The sequence below is a fragment of the Rhinopithecus bieti genome, unplaced genomic scaffold, assembly GCF_001698545.2.
Source record: "Rhinopithecus bieti isolate Rb0 unplaced genomic scaffold, ASM169854v2 scaffold_2339, whole genome shotgun sequence".
NCBI classification, from domain to species: domain Eukaryota; kingdom Metazoa; phylum Chordata; class Mammalia; order Primates; family Cercopithecidae; genus Rhinopithecus; species Rhinopithecus bieti.
The window spans coordinates 2,608,112-2,624,085 of NW_016803819.1; the positions used below are offsets into that span (position 1 = coordinate 2,608,112).

Consider the following 15,974-nt stretch of genomic DNA (forward strand, 5'->3'; position numbering starts at 1 on the left):
AGGCTCACAGAGCAATGGCAGCATCCCGTCTTAGTGGGCGAGCTTTCAACTTGGCTACACAGAGGCTCAATGGACTTTACCAAAAACAAATGAACACCCTTTGTAGGTCCTGATTTAAAGATCATGAGACCATGCAGACAACCATCGTAAACTTAGGTACATACTAGCCTTAAAGGTGAAGCTCAAGTGGCAGTGTGGATATGTCCCAAGGAGAGGAGCCAGCAGTGTCCACATTGATGCTCCATCATAGCCTCAGTGGCTGCCAGTGCCTGCGTCAAACACCAGGCTTGGCTAAAGGAACCTAGCAGTTACACGAACAGTAGAAGTACAGTGGAACATCTCACTCAGGCAAAAGTCGTAGGAACATCTCACTCAGGCATAAGTCGTAAGTCCTAGACCCAGGAATTAGAACTGGCTGTGTGATGCTGAGTATGGAGTGTGTCAGCCTTGTGCAAAAGAGATGTCCAACAATTGGTCTCAACATTCAGAATTTGTTGATGGAGAAACAGCTGATAGAGAAATGATTAACCTGGTATGGGCACGAGGGAGGAAGAGACCAGGCGTAACTTTGGAACAAACGTGGTGGGCAAGCCTGGGACAGCAGCGTTCTCAGGAGTAACAGTGACAGCCAAACCACAGGCTGCTGTCCCCTGCTCTTGCAGCACTGGTGCAGGTGCGTCATCACGTACGGCCATGGAGCGGGAGTGCAGAAAGTGCTCTCAGCCTCAGCGAAGACCAGCACGACAGGGCTCCAAGATGATATCTGGATATCAAGAAACGTTCAGGACCTCAAACTTCCAGGAAAACAAGAAGGGCTAGTCTTTTTTTCTTAAAAGTAGTGATCAAATATTGTTGCTACAGAAACACAGAACAATGTGCTCAGCAGTAAGGATAACTTAAGGCCAGTGAAAATTAAGGTAAGATGGAAAACAGATGCGGCTATGGTGGTGTTTTCTTCTAGCAAAGATGTCATGTTGTCAAAAAATCTTATAAGACAGACACTGACTTCTTGGACCTCTAAAAATGCTTTAAGAGATCTTTCTTCCTTGGAGAGCCAAAGATACTGGTCTCGTGGTTGCCATAAGAACATGGCATTTGCCCATAAAATTTCTTTTACTTCCAAATTTTAGCTAATTTGCCCCAAATAGGATTGAATATTAGTTCTCCCTATACCATTGAGTAAATCTGACAAATTTTAATTTTCTCAAAACAGGATTGAAATATTAGTTCCCCCTGCATCACTGAAAAAAGACAGATGACCATCTCCATAAACATTAAACTTTTCAATGGATGAATTCTAGTAATACAAAAAAAGCTAATAAGCAAAAGCTACAGAAAGACCTATTTCTAGGACTTTGTGTATAGTGAATGCAAACTAAGTATTAAATCTAAAGGATAATTTATGAGTTTATGTTGACAAAAATAGCCAAAAAACCCTTTATCAATGGATGCTCATCAACCTGAATCTCCATTCAATTTTCAAAACCCTTGGTCATGTCTGCAGATGATAGATAGTAGCCTTCAATAAATGCTGTCCATTTAGCCCTTTGCTCTACAAAGAATGTAGTAATCTGGACTAGTTTGGTAAAGAAAGCCTGACTCCAAACAGGAAGCCCTCAGAAATGATGATTCTAGCACCTCTATAGCATTTGCCAATATGGAAAGGTTCCAAAGATACCACTAATTTCACATATGGACCTCAACAAATTAACCAGGGGATAGTGAGTGGGAGCAGCACAGTGCTAACTTAGCCATAGCTACAGGGAACATTGGGGAAAAGGAGGCCTGGTGGGGATGAAACATTTTCATCAAGGACAATGGGAAACAAGTTCCATACAAATTCTAAAGATCAAATCAGCAGAGAAAGACCCTCACATTTCAGAGCAATTACTGACAAGCCCATTGCATAGTTGTCAGAATGGCCTTGAAGCTGTGTGTATACAATGCCAGAACATCTAGTCAATTCAGGGCATACCAAAAGTCACACCACTTGTTTGGTCTTCAGTGCACCAAACAACTAATTGATTTAAATTTTCATTGTTCTACCCATCACTTTAGCATTGTGTCAACAAAGCCTGATTTAAGGCTATGGAAACTATGGATTTATTAACCTACAAAACTGAGCATTTGAAAATGGTTTTGGATCTTTGGATGTTTCTTGACTAATAATGAAAAATGACTACTGTTTGTAAACTCCAGAGATCAAATAGTGCCTTCTTGATCAACACAGTCGTTTTTAAATAACAGAAAAACAGCTGACCTGTAATTAATCACTGTCTGTAGATGTTGCCTCTGTTCTCTGGTTTCCTTTTAGTAAGACATTATTAATGTCAAAATGGTGTATGATGTCATCTATCCTATGCCTTTGTCGAGAAATACGAAGTCAGGTCTTTGGAAAACATAAAGACAACTTACTTGAATTAAGAGAATGTTTGCTCCTTGTCCCTTAACACAACTCCATGTCTCCACCTTCTCCCATGGGCAGAAACACTACCCCAGCCTACCTTGGGGACTATCTCTGCCCAGGTAGCAGAGTTTGAAGATTTCAGAAAGGTAACTAGGAGCTCACGTATTTTTTCACCCTCACCATCTAGCCAGTAATCATTTAAAATCATAGCTTTTCTTTTATAATATTCCAAAAGTCTGTTGTAGGCGCCACAGACTTCCCAAACAACCCTAAAATGGATTTCTATTTGGGTACTGTGGCAGCTGAGTATGTGCAGAGTATGGCAGAATGACATGCTTTGGACTCTCAGGTGACAGGAACAGGACATTCACAATTGGAACTCTTGAGAGGACCGGCTGCTACAACAGGAAGATTCTGTCCACTAATCCCCAGATCCATCCTGGGAACTTTTATTGAAGACTTCATCCTGAGAAGCCTGATGATCGATCCCTTCATAAAACGAGCCACCGTTGTGCAGGAAAGTCCCCACCGCCCGCCCCTGTCGGGCGTGACCAACAGCGTCGCTGAACACTTTGTTTATCTGCTCCTCCGAGGGCATCCACCAATCGGGGTTGGAGGTACAATGCATCCTAATGAATTCTGTAGGAATATACACAACATCAAAGAGAGAGAGAGAAAAACAGCTGGTTTTTGCAGAAGATGATAGGACAGGCTGCTTAAACTTTAACAGAAGCTCTATAAGAAAAGCTTTATGGGAAATCCAATGCAATGCCATGATGATGTCACTCATTAGACCCAATTTATTCCATACAAATTTTCTTCTCATGTGCAAAAGTAAAAAAAAAAAAAAAATTGCATAAGTAAGAGGGTAATCCCTCTAAGAAACATTCGCTGTTGAAACAAAAGGTAGGTTTGATTTGTAAGGCATGGGATGCACCATGTCTGGTATAAGCAAGGAGTAGATTTCAAAACCCAAGTTGTTACCTGCTCACATTCTGAGAATGTTACTATCTCCAGAAGCACAACAAATATCATTAGCATGGTATTCTTTAACCAGTTACTAATTTGAAGATGGAGTACATTAAAATAACAGTCTTAATGACTGAGAAGGTGCCTAAGTGTTAGTTCAGAAAAGGTACCCATGTTCTTAGAATGTCATGTGATTAGCTATACTTATTTCCGAAAATGTAATTTCTATACATGGGCTGGCAAATATTTTTTACATGCTATCTCCTCCTAATATTTAATTTTACCACAAAGCAATTAACATGCCCGGAAGAGTGAACTGTTTCAGCTGCCTCCAACATGGACAATCACCGTATCTTGCCTATGTATTCCCCACCCAAAAGCTGGATTGAGATCCATGCATTGTGGCCCTAAGTGAAAAATGCGCTGGAGATGGCAGTCTCTGGTTAGGCAGCCTGGGCTGCATCAGGCATCAGTGTGACAGTGGCTCCTGCAGTGTTTCCAGAGCAGCAGCACTAGTTCTCTGGGATGTATTTTAATCCATCACTTCTACTGACTTGCTATAGAAATATAAAATGTTGTGTAACAATTTCTGGAAAACAATACAGCGATGAAACCCCTTATTTGACTCCTTTATAAGCCTAAAGGCAACTCCCTTGAGTACACACATACAGGGCACAGTCAAGCCCCCAAGCTCAACACTGCCTCTTGGTGAGTAACTCCATCATCTCTGATGATGTCAGGGAATACAGAAAACTGTAGCTAGTTTGGCAGGACAGACCCTGGAAATTTCTACCACCTAGTTGCTCTGAGTAAGTGGAATATTCAGACTGACTAATAGGAGGTGCGCTGGAGCACTTGTGCCTAGTAAACACAGGCATTTTCATCTCAGGTGGTTTGCTGAATCGTAGGCCATGTGTGCATAAATCCCTAAGGTTGTCCTGATCTAGGAAACACGCATGCCTGCCCCATCCCTTCTGAATCAGAATCTCTGGGGGCAGGCCTAGGGAATCTCAGCTGCTAACCAATACTACGTATGCATCCTAGGCACATAATGTCACTGTGGGCATCTCAGAAGGGAGTGCAGAAGTATTCTGTCATATAACCAGGGCCTTAGCAGTGATAATCCAGCTTTTTTTTTCTACTGTGATTTCCTCACCACGACAAATTTTTATCCCTATTTAGAGTAAATCAATATTAAGTCTTTCCAGTCAATAAAACTGCCATTGAATTGTATAGGTTAATATTGAGCTTTTGATATGGATTTTCAGATGTGAACAATGTTTTGTTGGCACTATAACACTTCTATTTGTCTAGGTCTGTATTTGCACTTGCTGAATCAACTGGATACCTCCTGATTCCTCCTTCCCACCCCTCTGCCTGGCCTACAATAGTGCAGATCAACTGCAAAGTAATCAGCTATTAATACTGCTGAAGTCGTATTATCTCCGCAGTACATTTAATAGAAACTTTTTTTTTAACCAAAAGAAAAATGTTTTACTGGGCAAGGTATATTTTAGCATTAAGGAGAATTAATCCTAAACAAATTTAAGGAGTTGGGCCAAGTATTCTTGAGAAGGTACTAGAAGAGGACACAAACTAGAACTGGAAATGAGGTAACATTTTACCCATTAAAAAAAATTTCCACGCCTTCCCTTCCTCTGCGTGTTCCCCTATGCTCCAGTTTTGCTGGAGGTGGCCTTCTCTGGCAGCAAAGAAAATCTGAATTTGAAGCGTGAAACATGAGGTGTTATGCGATGCTTATGTACCACTAAGTGAGAACAACAATGCTAAGGCAAACAGAGGTTTTTAAAAGAGCTTCTCAATACTGAGTAGATGGGCCACATGAAGCCTAGACGTTCTCAGCAGAAAGAAATCAAAATACAGTAAGGCTGAACACTTGTACGGGGAGAGCCACAGCCAATGCGGTGAAATGAGATCACAGATGGTGACACTGAGTGGAAGGATGCAGTACCTCGGAGGCATGTTACTTTAACTGGATCCAGAGGGCGTCTTTCGGGACCTGTCTCTCCTGACTGCACTGACCTTTTCCTTTTCCCAAGGCCGCATGAGTACTTAAGCTCATCGGTTGTGAAAACAAATCTGATGAGGTATCGAAGGAGCCGTCTCCCATCTTTCTTTGAAGAATTTACAGCCTCATCCCACTGTTTGCTCGTTATGTAGACAGGATAGTTGTTCAACAGCTGCTTACTTCCCTGGAAAAGCGAAATATTTTCTCATTACCCACCGAGTCAGCCAGCCAGAAGCAGAAGTGATCTCCATTTCAAAGGCAAACATGCTTTTTAACCAAATGGCTATGCTGACAATGAACCAGGTATTGAAGTGCGCAAGTAATTGCTCAGACTCAGAAGGGGCACTTTTCAAATTACATTTGCATTTTCTGTAACAAGAGCCAATGAGGTATAATGAACACCTTTGAAAGGGGAGCTATTTATAACTTACATTTTAACAGGTAGGTTCAAATGTGTCAAGATCCAATGACAGGGAACACTATTTAAATCTAACCTGTAACTTTCCTTTTCAATCTATTAAAATATGCAAAACTTTGAAGAGTGTGATCAAACAGGTCCTTCATGTTTTGGTTACTTTTAAATACTTTTCGAAATGATGCTGGTGATCTATTTTAATAAGGCATTACTTGTGTTTAACGCACCCAACAGCTGGTAGTCACTGCATTACAACAGAAACATTAAAAAGCAAATTTTAAGAAGGGAGAATTGTGGAAACTGAAAAAAGAAACCACTAATAATAATGCAAAACAGGTTTCCTCAAATTATAGCTTCTGCAAATGCCACTATGTCAACTCAAAATTTTTCTTACTTTTCACCTTGATAATTTATGTCTGCTATAAAATTCCCGGGCTAAATAGCTGCAGTGGGACTAATTACGTGAATTTCTGTAACATTTATAAGCCATGTTTAATCAATTGCACCTACACAACCATTACTTTAGTTCTGGTTGTCCATAAAATTCTACAGTCCAGGACAAATTAATTAACCCATGATCTTAGTTTTAATGTACTCCTTCCCGAGTAATTAAGGTGTACAAAACAAAGAAGGGAAAACTCATTCATTTTTACAACTTGGCAAATTTACTACAGGTTATAAATTTGGCACCATTTGGATCTGATAGGGTTTTATTTCAAAAAGTGCCCTGCTTAGTTAAACACTGAGAACGGGAAATGGCATAGGAACCAACAAGAGGTAGGCAGCCCGATGCGGCTGGGAAACTGGCACTGAGTTCTGCGCGTGGAGACTCACCACGGCAGCACTCATACGCTCCTCAACGAGCATCAGTGTGATGTGGTCTCCTTTCCTAAGGCAGGCAGCTGAGGCACCTAGTTTGTGTTCTGAATTTACAGTCAGGCTGGGTTTGAATTGAATCTTGGTTCTGTGTCTTATTAGACTAACTTGAGCAAGTTACTTCAAGTTGTTGGATCAGTTTCCCCATCTATACAACTGAAAGGAACTGAATTATCATGAGTACAAGATGTGACTATTTGGGAGCATGAGCCAAGCCTTGGCTGGGTACAGTGGAGGACCCTGCATGTGAGAGACAATCAAAAGATGGGCAGGGGCCCAGAGCTCCCAAAAAGTCCTTCAGCCCCGGCTGCTGTTTCCTGGCAGGAGGTGAGAGACGGAGGTCTGAATCAAGTCTGTGCAAGGCAGAGAGAGGTGGGAGTGAAAGCTGTCCAATCGAGGGGGCCAGGCAACCAATTCCATGGGCCAGGGTATGTACGGGAGACTGAGGAAGCAAGACGATCCCCAGGTCAAACAGTGATGTCTTTCACAAAAATGAGGAACAGAGGCTACGGTTGGGAGGAAAGCCGCAGCAGGGAAAATAAATACATTGCTTCCCAAGCACTGAGAGGAAAGGTCTCCTAAGGGCTCTGAATGGTTAACCCCTCGGCCCTCAGGGAGGCTGAGTGGGAGGTGGGGGGGCGGCATGAAATCTGGGGGCTGGCTGACTCAAAACCACTCACTGTGTCACCAGTACTTTCATGAAGGAAGCTTAATAAACATCCCCATTTATTGCGCAACAGATGACCAGCCCGAAGCACCTGCCCCAAGCACTTTGCACACTTCCCTCCTTTCTCCTCACAGGTGGAGGTACTAGGTCTATTCCACAGCTGGGCTCTGGGGTCAGCCTTGGGCAAGTGACTTGTCTAAACTTCGCTCCTTTCTGTTAAAATACAGATGATAATCCCAGCTTGGTGGTTTGTGGCGAGCAGTCCAGCCGTCTCCCACTAGAAGATAAGCTTACGAGAGCTGGAACTGTTACCTGTTTATTCTATGCCAGACTCTCAGGGCGGAGTACAGCGCCTGACACAATGTAGGTGCAATAAACATTTGCTGAACAGCTGATGCAGTGGAGCACGGGCCTCTGTGGCTGGCACACAGCAAACACCCAGTAATGGTGGCTACAATGAAGAATTCTTACTTTTTTTTTAACCACTGAATATAAATTCGCAAAGGTAAAGAACTTTAAGGAGAGCAACACAGATGAGGAGCCACTAAAAAGGAGACTTCTACCATCCTTAATTTAAAAAACGAGACTTCCACCATCCTCTTAGTTATGGTCCCTGTAAATACTCATCAGCCTTAGAAAAGACTGTCTAGCTGCTTTTTAAGCTGTTTATTTAACACCATATAATTTTGAAAAGCTGTTTTACTCAGGAGAGTGAGCTCACCTGGTAAGCCAGGATTACAGCTCTGTTTTACCAAGGAGGTCAAATCCCTTTCCAAGGCTTCACAACTCAAAGGGATGGGGCTGGGGATGCCATCCCCGAGTTCAGGGTTCACCCTGTATGCAATGCTTTGCTGTGCCCCTGAAACTGGTCTATTTCAAGATGGGACAGACTAGTGATCTGGCAGCTGACAATCCAGGAAAGGAGCTTTCCCAAAACCTTTGAAAAAATCCACTGAATGCAGTAGCTCTGCATAAAATGTTGGTCTCATAAAACGTAGGAATACCATTTGGAGGTAATTTTATCAAGAAAACGGAAAGAAAGAGAAAGTAATTTATAGCCCAAAGCACAATTCAGAATGCTCTCCGGGTTATGGATGAGATTTATAAACCTGTTTTAGCATAGTTAATAGAAGTAAAATGTGATAAATAATAAAAATGAGAAAATGCTCGTGTGCCTGAAATGACAATAAAAATAGTACAGTCATAATGATGATGAGTCATAAAGTTTAAGTAGTCCTATCCAGAGGAAATGTAGATATTTCCCCTATCTTCTTATTTTTGTAGAATTCTGGTTGTATATTTTCTTCAATTAGCCACCCACAGGTTATTAAACATTGACCTATTGTTGAGTCACTGAAAAAAAACAAAATGAATCACTCTGAATGGGTTACTTGAGTCATCATCAAATGGAAGACATAGGTGTACATTTACTATTAAGCAAGGTAACTAGCTCTGAATTACACTTCTGAACAGTGTGCCACACAGGCACAAAGCAGGGGTGTGGCAGTCAGGGAGAGCTTCCTGGAGGAAGTGGGCTTTTCAGTTGTGCTTTTTGTATGACAGTAATGTCAAGTCAGGAAATACGGATTTAATTCTAGGGAGCAAAGGATTTTAAGTACACATTTACTTTGGATCTGTAATTCAGGGGGGAAAAAGAAAAACTTTACAGTGTGGAGAACGGAGAACAAAGAAGCTGCTGCAATAGTCAGGTGAGACAGTCAACCTAGGAAAAGAGAGACAACTCAACATAGCTGTAGAATTCTTAGACTTAGGAAATGAGGGGGTCAGTGATGTGTCAAAACTTCTACCTGGGGTTGGTGGGGCCTTTATTAAAAACTGGAGGAACTGCAGATGGGTATTCAGAATAGGTGCGGTGAGATCAAGCGGTGTATGGGCAAACCACCATGGGCCAGGCAGTTGGCGCTGTGGTCTACAATGAAGCCACCGGGACTGGTGCTCTAGGTATGCATGTGGGACTTGTTAACACACATCTAGTGAATGTTATAATAAACACAACTGGACCCAGGCTCATGCCTGTAATCCCAACACTTTGGGAGGCTGAGGCAGGAGATTCACTTGAGCTCAGGAGTTCGAGACCAGCCTGGGCAACATAGTGAGACCCAGTCTCTATAAAAACTAAAAGTTAGCTGGGCGTGGTGGTGCACACCTGTAGTCTCGGCTACTTGCGGGGCTGAGGTGGGAGGATCACCTGAGCCTGGGAGGTCGAGGATGCAGTGAGTCATGATCATGCCACTGTACTCCAGCCTGGGCAAGAAAGTGAGACCCTGTCTCAAAAATAAATAAATAAATAATAAGAAACATAGCTGATGAGAAAAGGCAGTAGAGAGTGAGAGAAAAAGACAAAGCATGAACTCTGGAGAACAGTGGATGGAAAACCTCACGAAGGCGTCATAGGAAGAGGGGCAAGGAGCCAGGAGAAAGTACTGACACTAAGGCTAAGGGCAAGAGAGAGCACAGAGGAGGAGAGGTGAGGGCGTGGGGTGACCAGAGTGGAAAAAGGGTCACAGGACCAGACAACTGGAGAGTCACCAGGGGCCTCTTGCAGAAAACTCTGGTAGTGGTGGAAGTGAAGCCAGATTACAGGGGTGGGGAAGAGCAAATGGAAATTAAGAGAGAGAAGATAAAGAATATAGACCAGCTTTTCAAATGTTTAATCATTAGAAAAAAATGAGGTCACCATTCAGCAATCATGAATCGAGTGTCTTCTATGACACTAGAGATGAGACCCGGGCTGAACTTTCGAGGAGCAAGATGTGCTGTAGTGCAGAATGAAGGTGCTGACCCAGGATGCTTTGGGAGCCTGGAAGGAGATGGAAGTAGAAAGGAGGGCAAAGACGGCAGAAGAGAAGGAGAATCCAAGGGAGGCTTATTTTTAGGCTGGGGGAAACCTCAGAGCTTCCCCAGGGGATTCTTGTGGGGATTGTCCACGGTTCTAAAGTCTTGTATGAAAGTCATATATTCAAAACTGAGTCCTGAACATCTTATAAGTACGTACCATCTTTATTACTATCAAAACACATAATTTCTTCTATAGATTGGGAGAGATTGTGGTTTCTTCCACTGAAACCCAGATGAAAAAACTAACCCATATCCAGAGGCCCGGAAAATGCCTGTCTAAGCACTGGAGAATCGTGCCCAGTGTGTGAGGTGCCCAGAGTGAGGGGCATGTGGAACACAGGCTCTGTCTGAGGGAATGACAAGTTGGTGTCTCTCATTTCAGGCATCTCTGTGCAAATAGAATGGTGGAAAAATTGTCCATGCTATTTAAATTGTCATTACCTCTGTCTTTCCCCACTCAGTACGAAGCTGAATCTCTGTAAATACATGTGTCATCTTTCTCCACAAATTACATACTTACAGGTAACAGACCCGTAAACCTCAGTCAAAAACTGTTTTGCTAGCCAGTCTGTTCTGGTATACACTGGTAAATTATCAAGAGACTTCATCTTAAGGGAATCCCAAATGGAACATTTATCTTTTCCCTAGAGACCACTTGGCCACACAGTTCTTCCCTAAGTGTCCCAAAGAAGCTCAACTGATTTTATCCCTTTATATATTTCACTATTACACTATTTTTTGAGGCTTAGTCTTATAGACTCCTTGAATAATCATAATAAAAGTGAATAGATACCTCAGTTGGCTGGTCGGCTGGCTGTGGTATCAGGAGTTGGTTGTGGTGCTGCAGAACCGTCTTCAAGTAATCTAAAACGGTCTGGCAGGGCACTGGGTGGAAGAAATGGCAACAATTACACATTGGCTTTCCCGTAACACAAACATAAATAAATATTTTTAAGTTTTTTTTTTTTTTTTTTTAAAACATAGGTCTTACTGGCACCCACACTGGAGTGCAGTACGGTGATCTCAGCTCACTGCAACCTTGAACTCTTGGGCTTAAGTGATTCTCCCACTTTAGCCTCCCCAGTAGCTGGGACTACAGGTGCTCACCACTGCACCCAGTTAATTATGTTAATTTTTTTGCAGAGACAGGGTCTTGCTATGGATGGTCTTGAGCTCCTGGCCTCAAGTGATCCTCCTGCTCTGGCCTCCCAAAGTGCTGGGTTTATAGGCGCAAGCCACTGCACCCAGACTCTAAAAGATTTTGATGAAAACTTCTAAAAAAAAAATATTTTCTAAAGGAAATAGAATCTTCTTTCATTTGACATCCGTAGTTATTTCAGTTTGTAAATATAGAACAGATGCTATAGTTTGAAAAGAATTTTTAGGTTCAGCACAATTCACTGAGAACTTTCAAGTCAAACTTACTCCAAGATGAATTTGGGTCAACAATCATGATCACAAAGAACCCACAGAAGAGACAGGCCTTGACTTATGTGACTCAGGTTGTAGCAGTGGCACCCAATGATGCTTTTTAAAATTAAAGTACCGAAAACTAAGGTTTTGCTAATTATTAATCAATAATACAAGTGTTTCTAATGATGGATTCACTCCTAGTTCTTCAGTAAGCAGAATTCCATACAGTTAGACTTGCTTCTCAACGCATACACACTTGGCCACACAGTTCTTCCCTAAGTGTCCCAAAGAAGCTCAACTGATTTTATCCCTTTATATATTTCACTATTACACTATTTTTTGAGGCTTAGTCTTATAGACTTCTTGAATAATCATAATAAAAGTGAATAGATATTAACCCAACATAGACCATGACATTTTTTTGTACCACTACATAAATAATGCCTACATCTTAAGATTTACATTAGAACCCTTTCAGGAGTAGTAACTAACTGCCTTTAAAGGTCTTGGCAGCTTAGCTAATAACCTAATTTATATGAATTGTTGCCACTGTATTTCTTAGCTGTGTGTTTTCTTAAGATGTTCTTGTCACATTCAAAAAAATAATAAATATTTAACCTAAGCCCTAATTTTAAAGTATCACCACCGAGCTTTCTAAATTTCGTTTTTCTCACGATTTTTTAAAGATAGCAAACAGGAATTATCATTTTATGCAGTGTAATATAACAGCCTTGGATTTTTTAGGTGACATCACAATGTAACATAATAAATCAAAAACTACTTCAACATCCTTTTGAAGATTTTCAGTAACAGGAAGTAGGGGTAGGTTAGAAAATTTTTCTTCTTGCCAAAAAAGCATTTTCTTAAAATAGTCATCATCCTTACAGACTTCGGCTGGGGCCACTTGTGAACAGTTATATGGATATATTCTCCAAATTGAAGAAGCACTTGCTGAACAATAAGAGGTCAACCAAAATAAGTCATATGTGTATCAGTTAGAAGTAGGCCTGTTATTAAACCAAAGTTTAATAAAACCTGTCAAATGCCCCAATTTCACCAGCTTCTTAAAAGTCCAGCCCTTTTTACTGATGCCACAGCGAGGAAGAATGTGTCTCCTGACACTGAGCATTAATTGCTGGAAAAAACGCTAAGTTTCGAGAAACAAATGGAGACAGGAAACAGGTCTGCATTTTAGTTCCAGGTTTTTCACTGACTGTGTGACTTTGGGGACTTCATTTACTTTCTACATATGAATCTCTTCTACACAGGGCTGAGTATGAGGCTCCAAAGCAGCATTCTGTTCTTCACAGTTTACGGTTAGAATAAAACACAAGGGTACATATGTCACTGCTTTGTCAAGCGACATGTGCAAGGCACTACCTTGGATTTTGCTTGGAAGTTTTGGAGAAATTGTAAAGACTCATTGACTGATCAGGATTTGAATGAACTTTTTTTTGACCCCCCATCCATATTTTAGAGTCATTAAGATGTTGCCAGGCACGGTGGCTCAGGTCTGTAATCCCAAAATTTGGGAGGCAAAGGTGGGAGGATCGCTTGTACCCACGAGACTGAGACCAGTCTGGGAAACATAGCAAGAACACATCTCTACAAAAAAATCAAACCAATAGCTGGGTGTTGTGACCTGTGCCTGTAATCCCAGCTACCCAGAGTAAGCTGGGAGGATCACCTGAGTCCAGCATTTCAGGGCTGCAACAAGCCATGACTGTGCCACTGCACTCCAGCCTGGGCAACAAAGAAACACTCGCTCTCTAAAACAAACAAAAATATGTGTATGAAAAATTTTTTATGAGAGTCATTCACGACAAATCCACAGCCAGTATCATACTGAATGTGAAAAAGCTGGAAGCATTCCCCTTGAAAACCGGCATGAAACAAGGATGTCCTCTCTCACCACTCCTATTCAACACAGTATTGAAAGTTCTTTGCCAGGTGTTGTGCCTCACGCCTGTAATCCCAGCACTCTGTGAGACTGAGGTGGGCTGATCACGAGTTCAGATCAAGACCATCCTGGCTAACATGGTGAAACCCCATCTCTACTAAAAAACACAAAAAATTAGCCGAGTGTGGTGGCGGGCGCCTGTAGTCCCAGCTACTCGGGAAGCTGAAGCAGGAGAATGGTGTTAACCCAGAAGGCGGAGCTTGCAGTGAGCTGAGATCGCACCACTGCACTCCAGCTTGGGCAACAGCGCAAGACTCCGTCTCAAAAAAAAAAAAAAAAAAAGTAAGTTCTGGCCAGGGCAATCAGGCAAGAGAAAGAAACAAAGGGTATTCTAGGCCTGGCGCGGTGGCTCATGTCTGTATTTCCAGCACTTTGGGAGGCCAAGGCAAGCGGATCATGAGGTCAGGAGATTGAGACCATCCTGCCTAACACGGTGACACCCGTCTCTACTAAAAATACAAAAAATTAGCCAGGCATGGTGGCGGGTGCCTGTAGTCCCAGCTACTCGGGAGGCTGAGGCAGGAGAATGGTGTGAACCCAGGAGGTGGCTTGCAGTGAGCCGAGATCCTGCCACTGCACTCCAGCCTGGGCGACAGAGCAAAACACCATCTCCAAAAAAAAAAAGGTATTCAAATAGAAAGACAGGAAGCCAAACTGTCTCTGTTTGCAAATGACATGATCCTGTATCTAGAAAATCCCACTGTCTCAGCCCAAAAGCTTCTTAACCTGATAAGAAACTTCAGCAACGTCTCAGGACACAAAATCAACGTGCAAAAATAAAACAAGCATTCCTATACACCAACAAGAGGCAAGCAGAGAGCCAAATCATGAGTGAAATCCCATTCACAATTGCCATAAAGAGAATAAAATACCAAGGAATACAACTAACAAGGGAAGTGAAGGATCTCTTCAAGGAGAACTACAAACCACTGCTTAAGAAAATCAGAGAGGACACAAACGGAAAAACTATTCCATGCTCATGAATAGGAAGAATCAATATCATGAAAATGGCCATACTGCCCAAAGTAATTTATAGATTCAATACTATTCCCATTAACCTACCATTGACATTCTTCACGGAATTAGAAAAAACTACTTTCAAATTCTTACGGAACATAAAAATAAAAGCCCATATAGCCAAGACAATCTAAGCAAGAAGAACACAGCTGGAAGCTACAGTAAGCAAAACAGCATGGTACTGGTACAAAAACAGACACACAGACCAATGAAACAGAATAGAGAACTCAGAAATGAGACTGCACATCTACAACCATCTGATCTTTGACAAACCTGACAAAAACAAGCAATGGGGAAAGGATTCCTGGGAGAACTGGCTAGCTATATGCAAAAAATTGAAACTATACCCCTTCTTCTTTATACCTTATACAAAAATTAACTCAAGGTGGATTAAATACTTAAATTAACTCAAGATGGATTAAAGACTTAAATGTAAAACCCAAAACTATAAAAATCCTAGAAGAAAATCTAGGCAATACCATTCAGGACATAGGCACGAGCAAAGATTTCTTGATGAAAATGTCAAAATCAATTGCAACAAAAGTAAAAATTGACAATAGGATCCAAGTAGAAGCTTCTGCACAGCAAAAGAAACTATCATCAGAGGGGGCAGAGCAAGATGGCCGAATAGGAACAGCTCCAGTCTCCAGCTCCCAGCGCAAGCAACACAGAATATGGGTGATTTCTGCATTTTCAACTGAGGTACCAGGTTCATCTCACTAGGGAGTACTGGACAATCAGTGCTGGTCAGCTGCTGCAGCCTGACCAGCAAGAGCTGAAGCAGGGCGAGGCATCGCCTCACCTGGGAAGCGCAAGGGGGAAGGGAATCCCTTTTCCGAGCCAGGGGAACTGAGACACACAACACCTGGAAAATCGGGTAACTCCCACCCCAATATTGCACTTTACTAAGGGTCTTAGCAAACGGCACATCAGGAGATTATATCCCACACCTGGCCAGGCGGGTCCCACGCCCGCGGAGCCTCCCTCATTGCTAGCACAGCAGTCTGCGATCTAATGGCAAGGTAGCAGCAAGGCTGGGGGAGGGGCGCCCGCCATTGCTGAAACTTAAGTAGGTAAACAAAGCCACTGGGAAGCTCGAACTGGGTGGAGCCCACAGCAGCTCAAGGAGGCCTGCCTGTCTCTCTAGACGCCACCTCTGCGGACAAGGCACAGCAACTAAACAACAACAACAAAAAGCAGCAGAAACCTCTGCAGATGCAAACGACCCTGTCTGTCAGCTTTGAAGAGAGCAGTGGATCTCCCAACACGGAGGTTGAGATCTGAGAACAGACAGACTGCCTGCTCAAGTGGGTCCCTGACCCCTGAGTAGCCTAACTGGGAGACATCCCCCACTAGGGGCAG

At 42.4% G+C, this 15,974-nt stretch overlaps 1 protein-coding gene across 1 annotated transcript in view; it reads right to left on the minus strand.

Moving 5' to 3' along the window:
• Nucleotides 1-2,515: 2,515 nt before the first annotated feature.
• BEND4 (BEN domain containing 4) overlaps nt 2,516-15,974 on the minus strand; it is a 33,661-nt gene continuing 20,202 nt past the window's right edge. The window contains 3 exon segments of the mRNA XM_017854789.1: nt 2,516-3,046; nt 5,349-5,589; nt 11,016-11,107. Of these exon segments, the coding sequence (XP_017710278.1) occupies nt 2,829-3,046; nt 5,349-5,589; nt 11,016-11,107 (551 nt within the window). The 3' untranslated portion in view covers nt 2,516-2,828.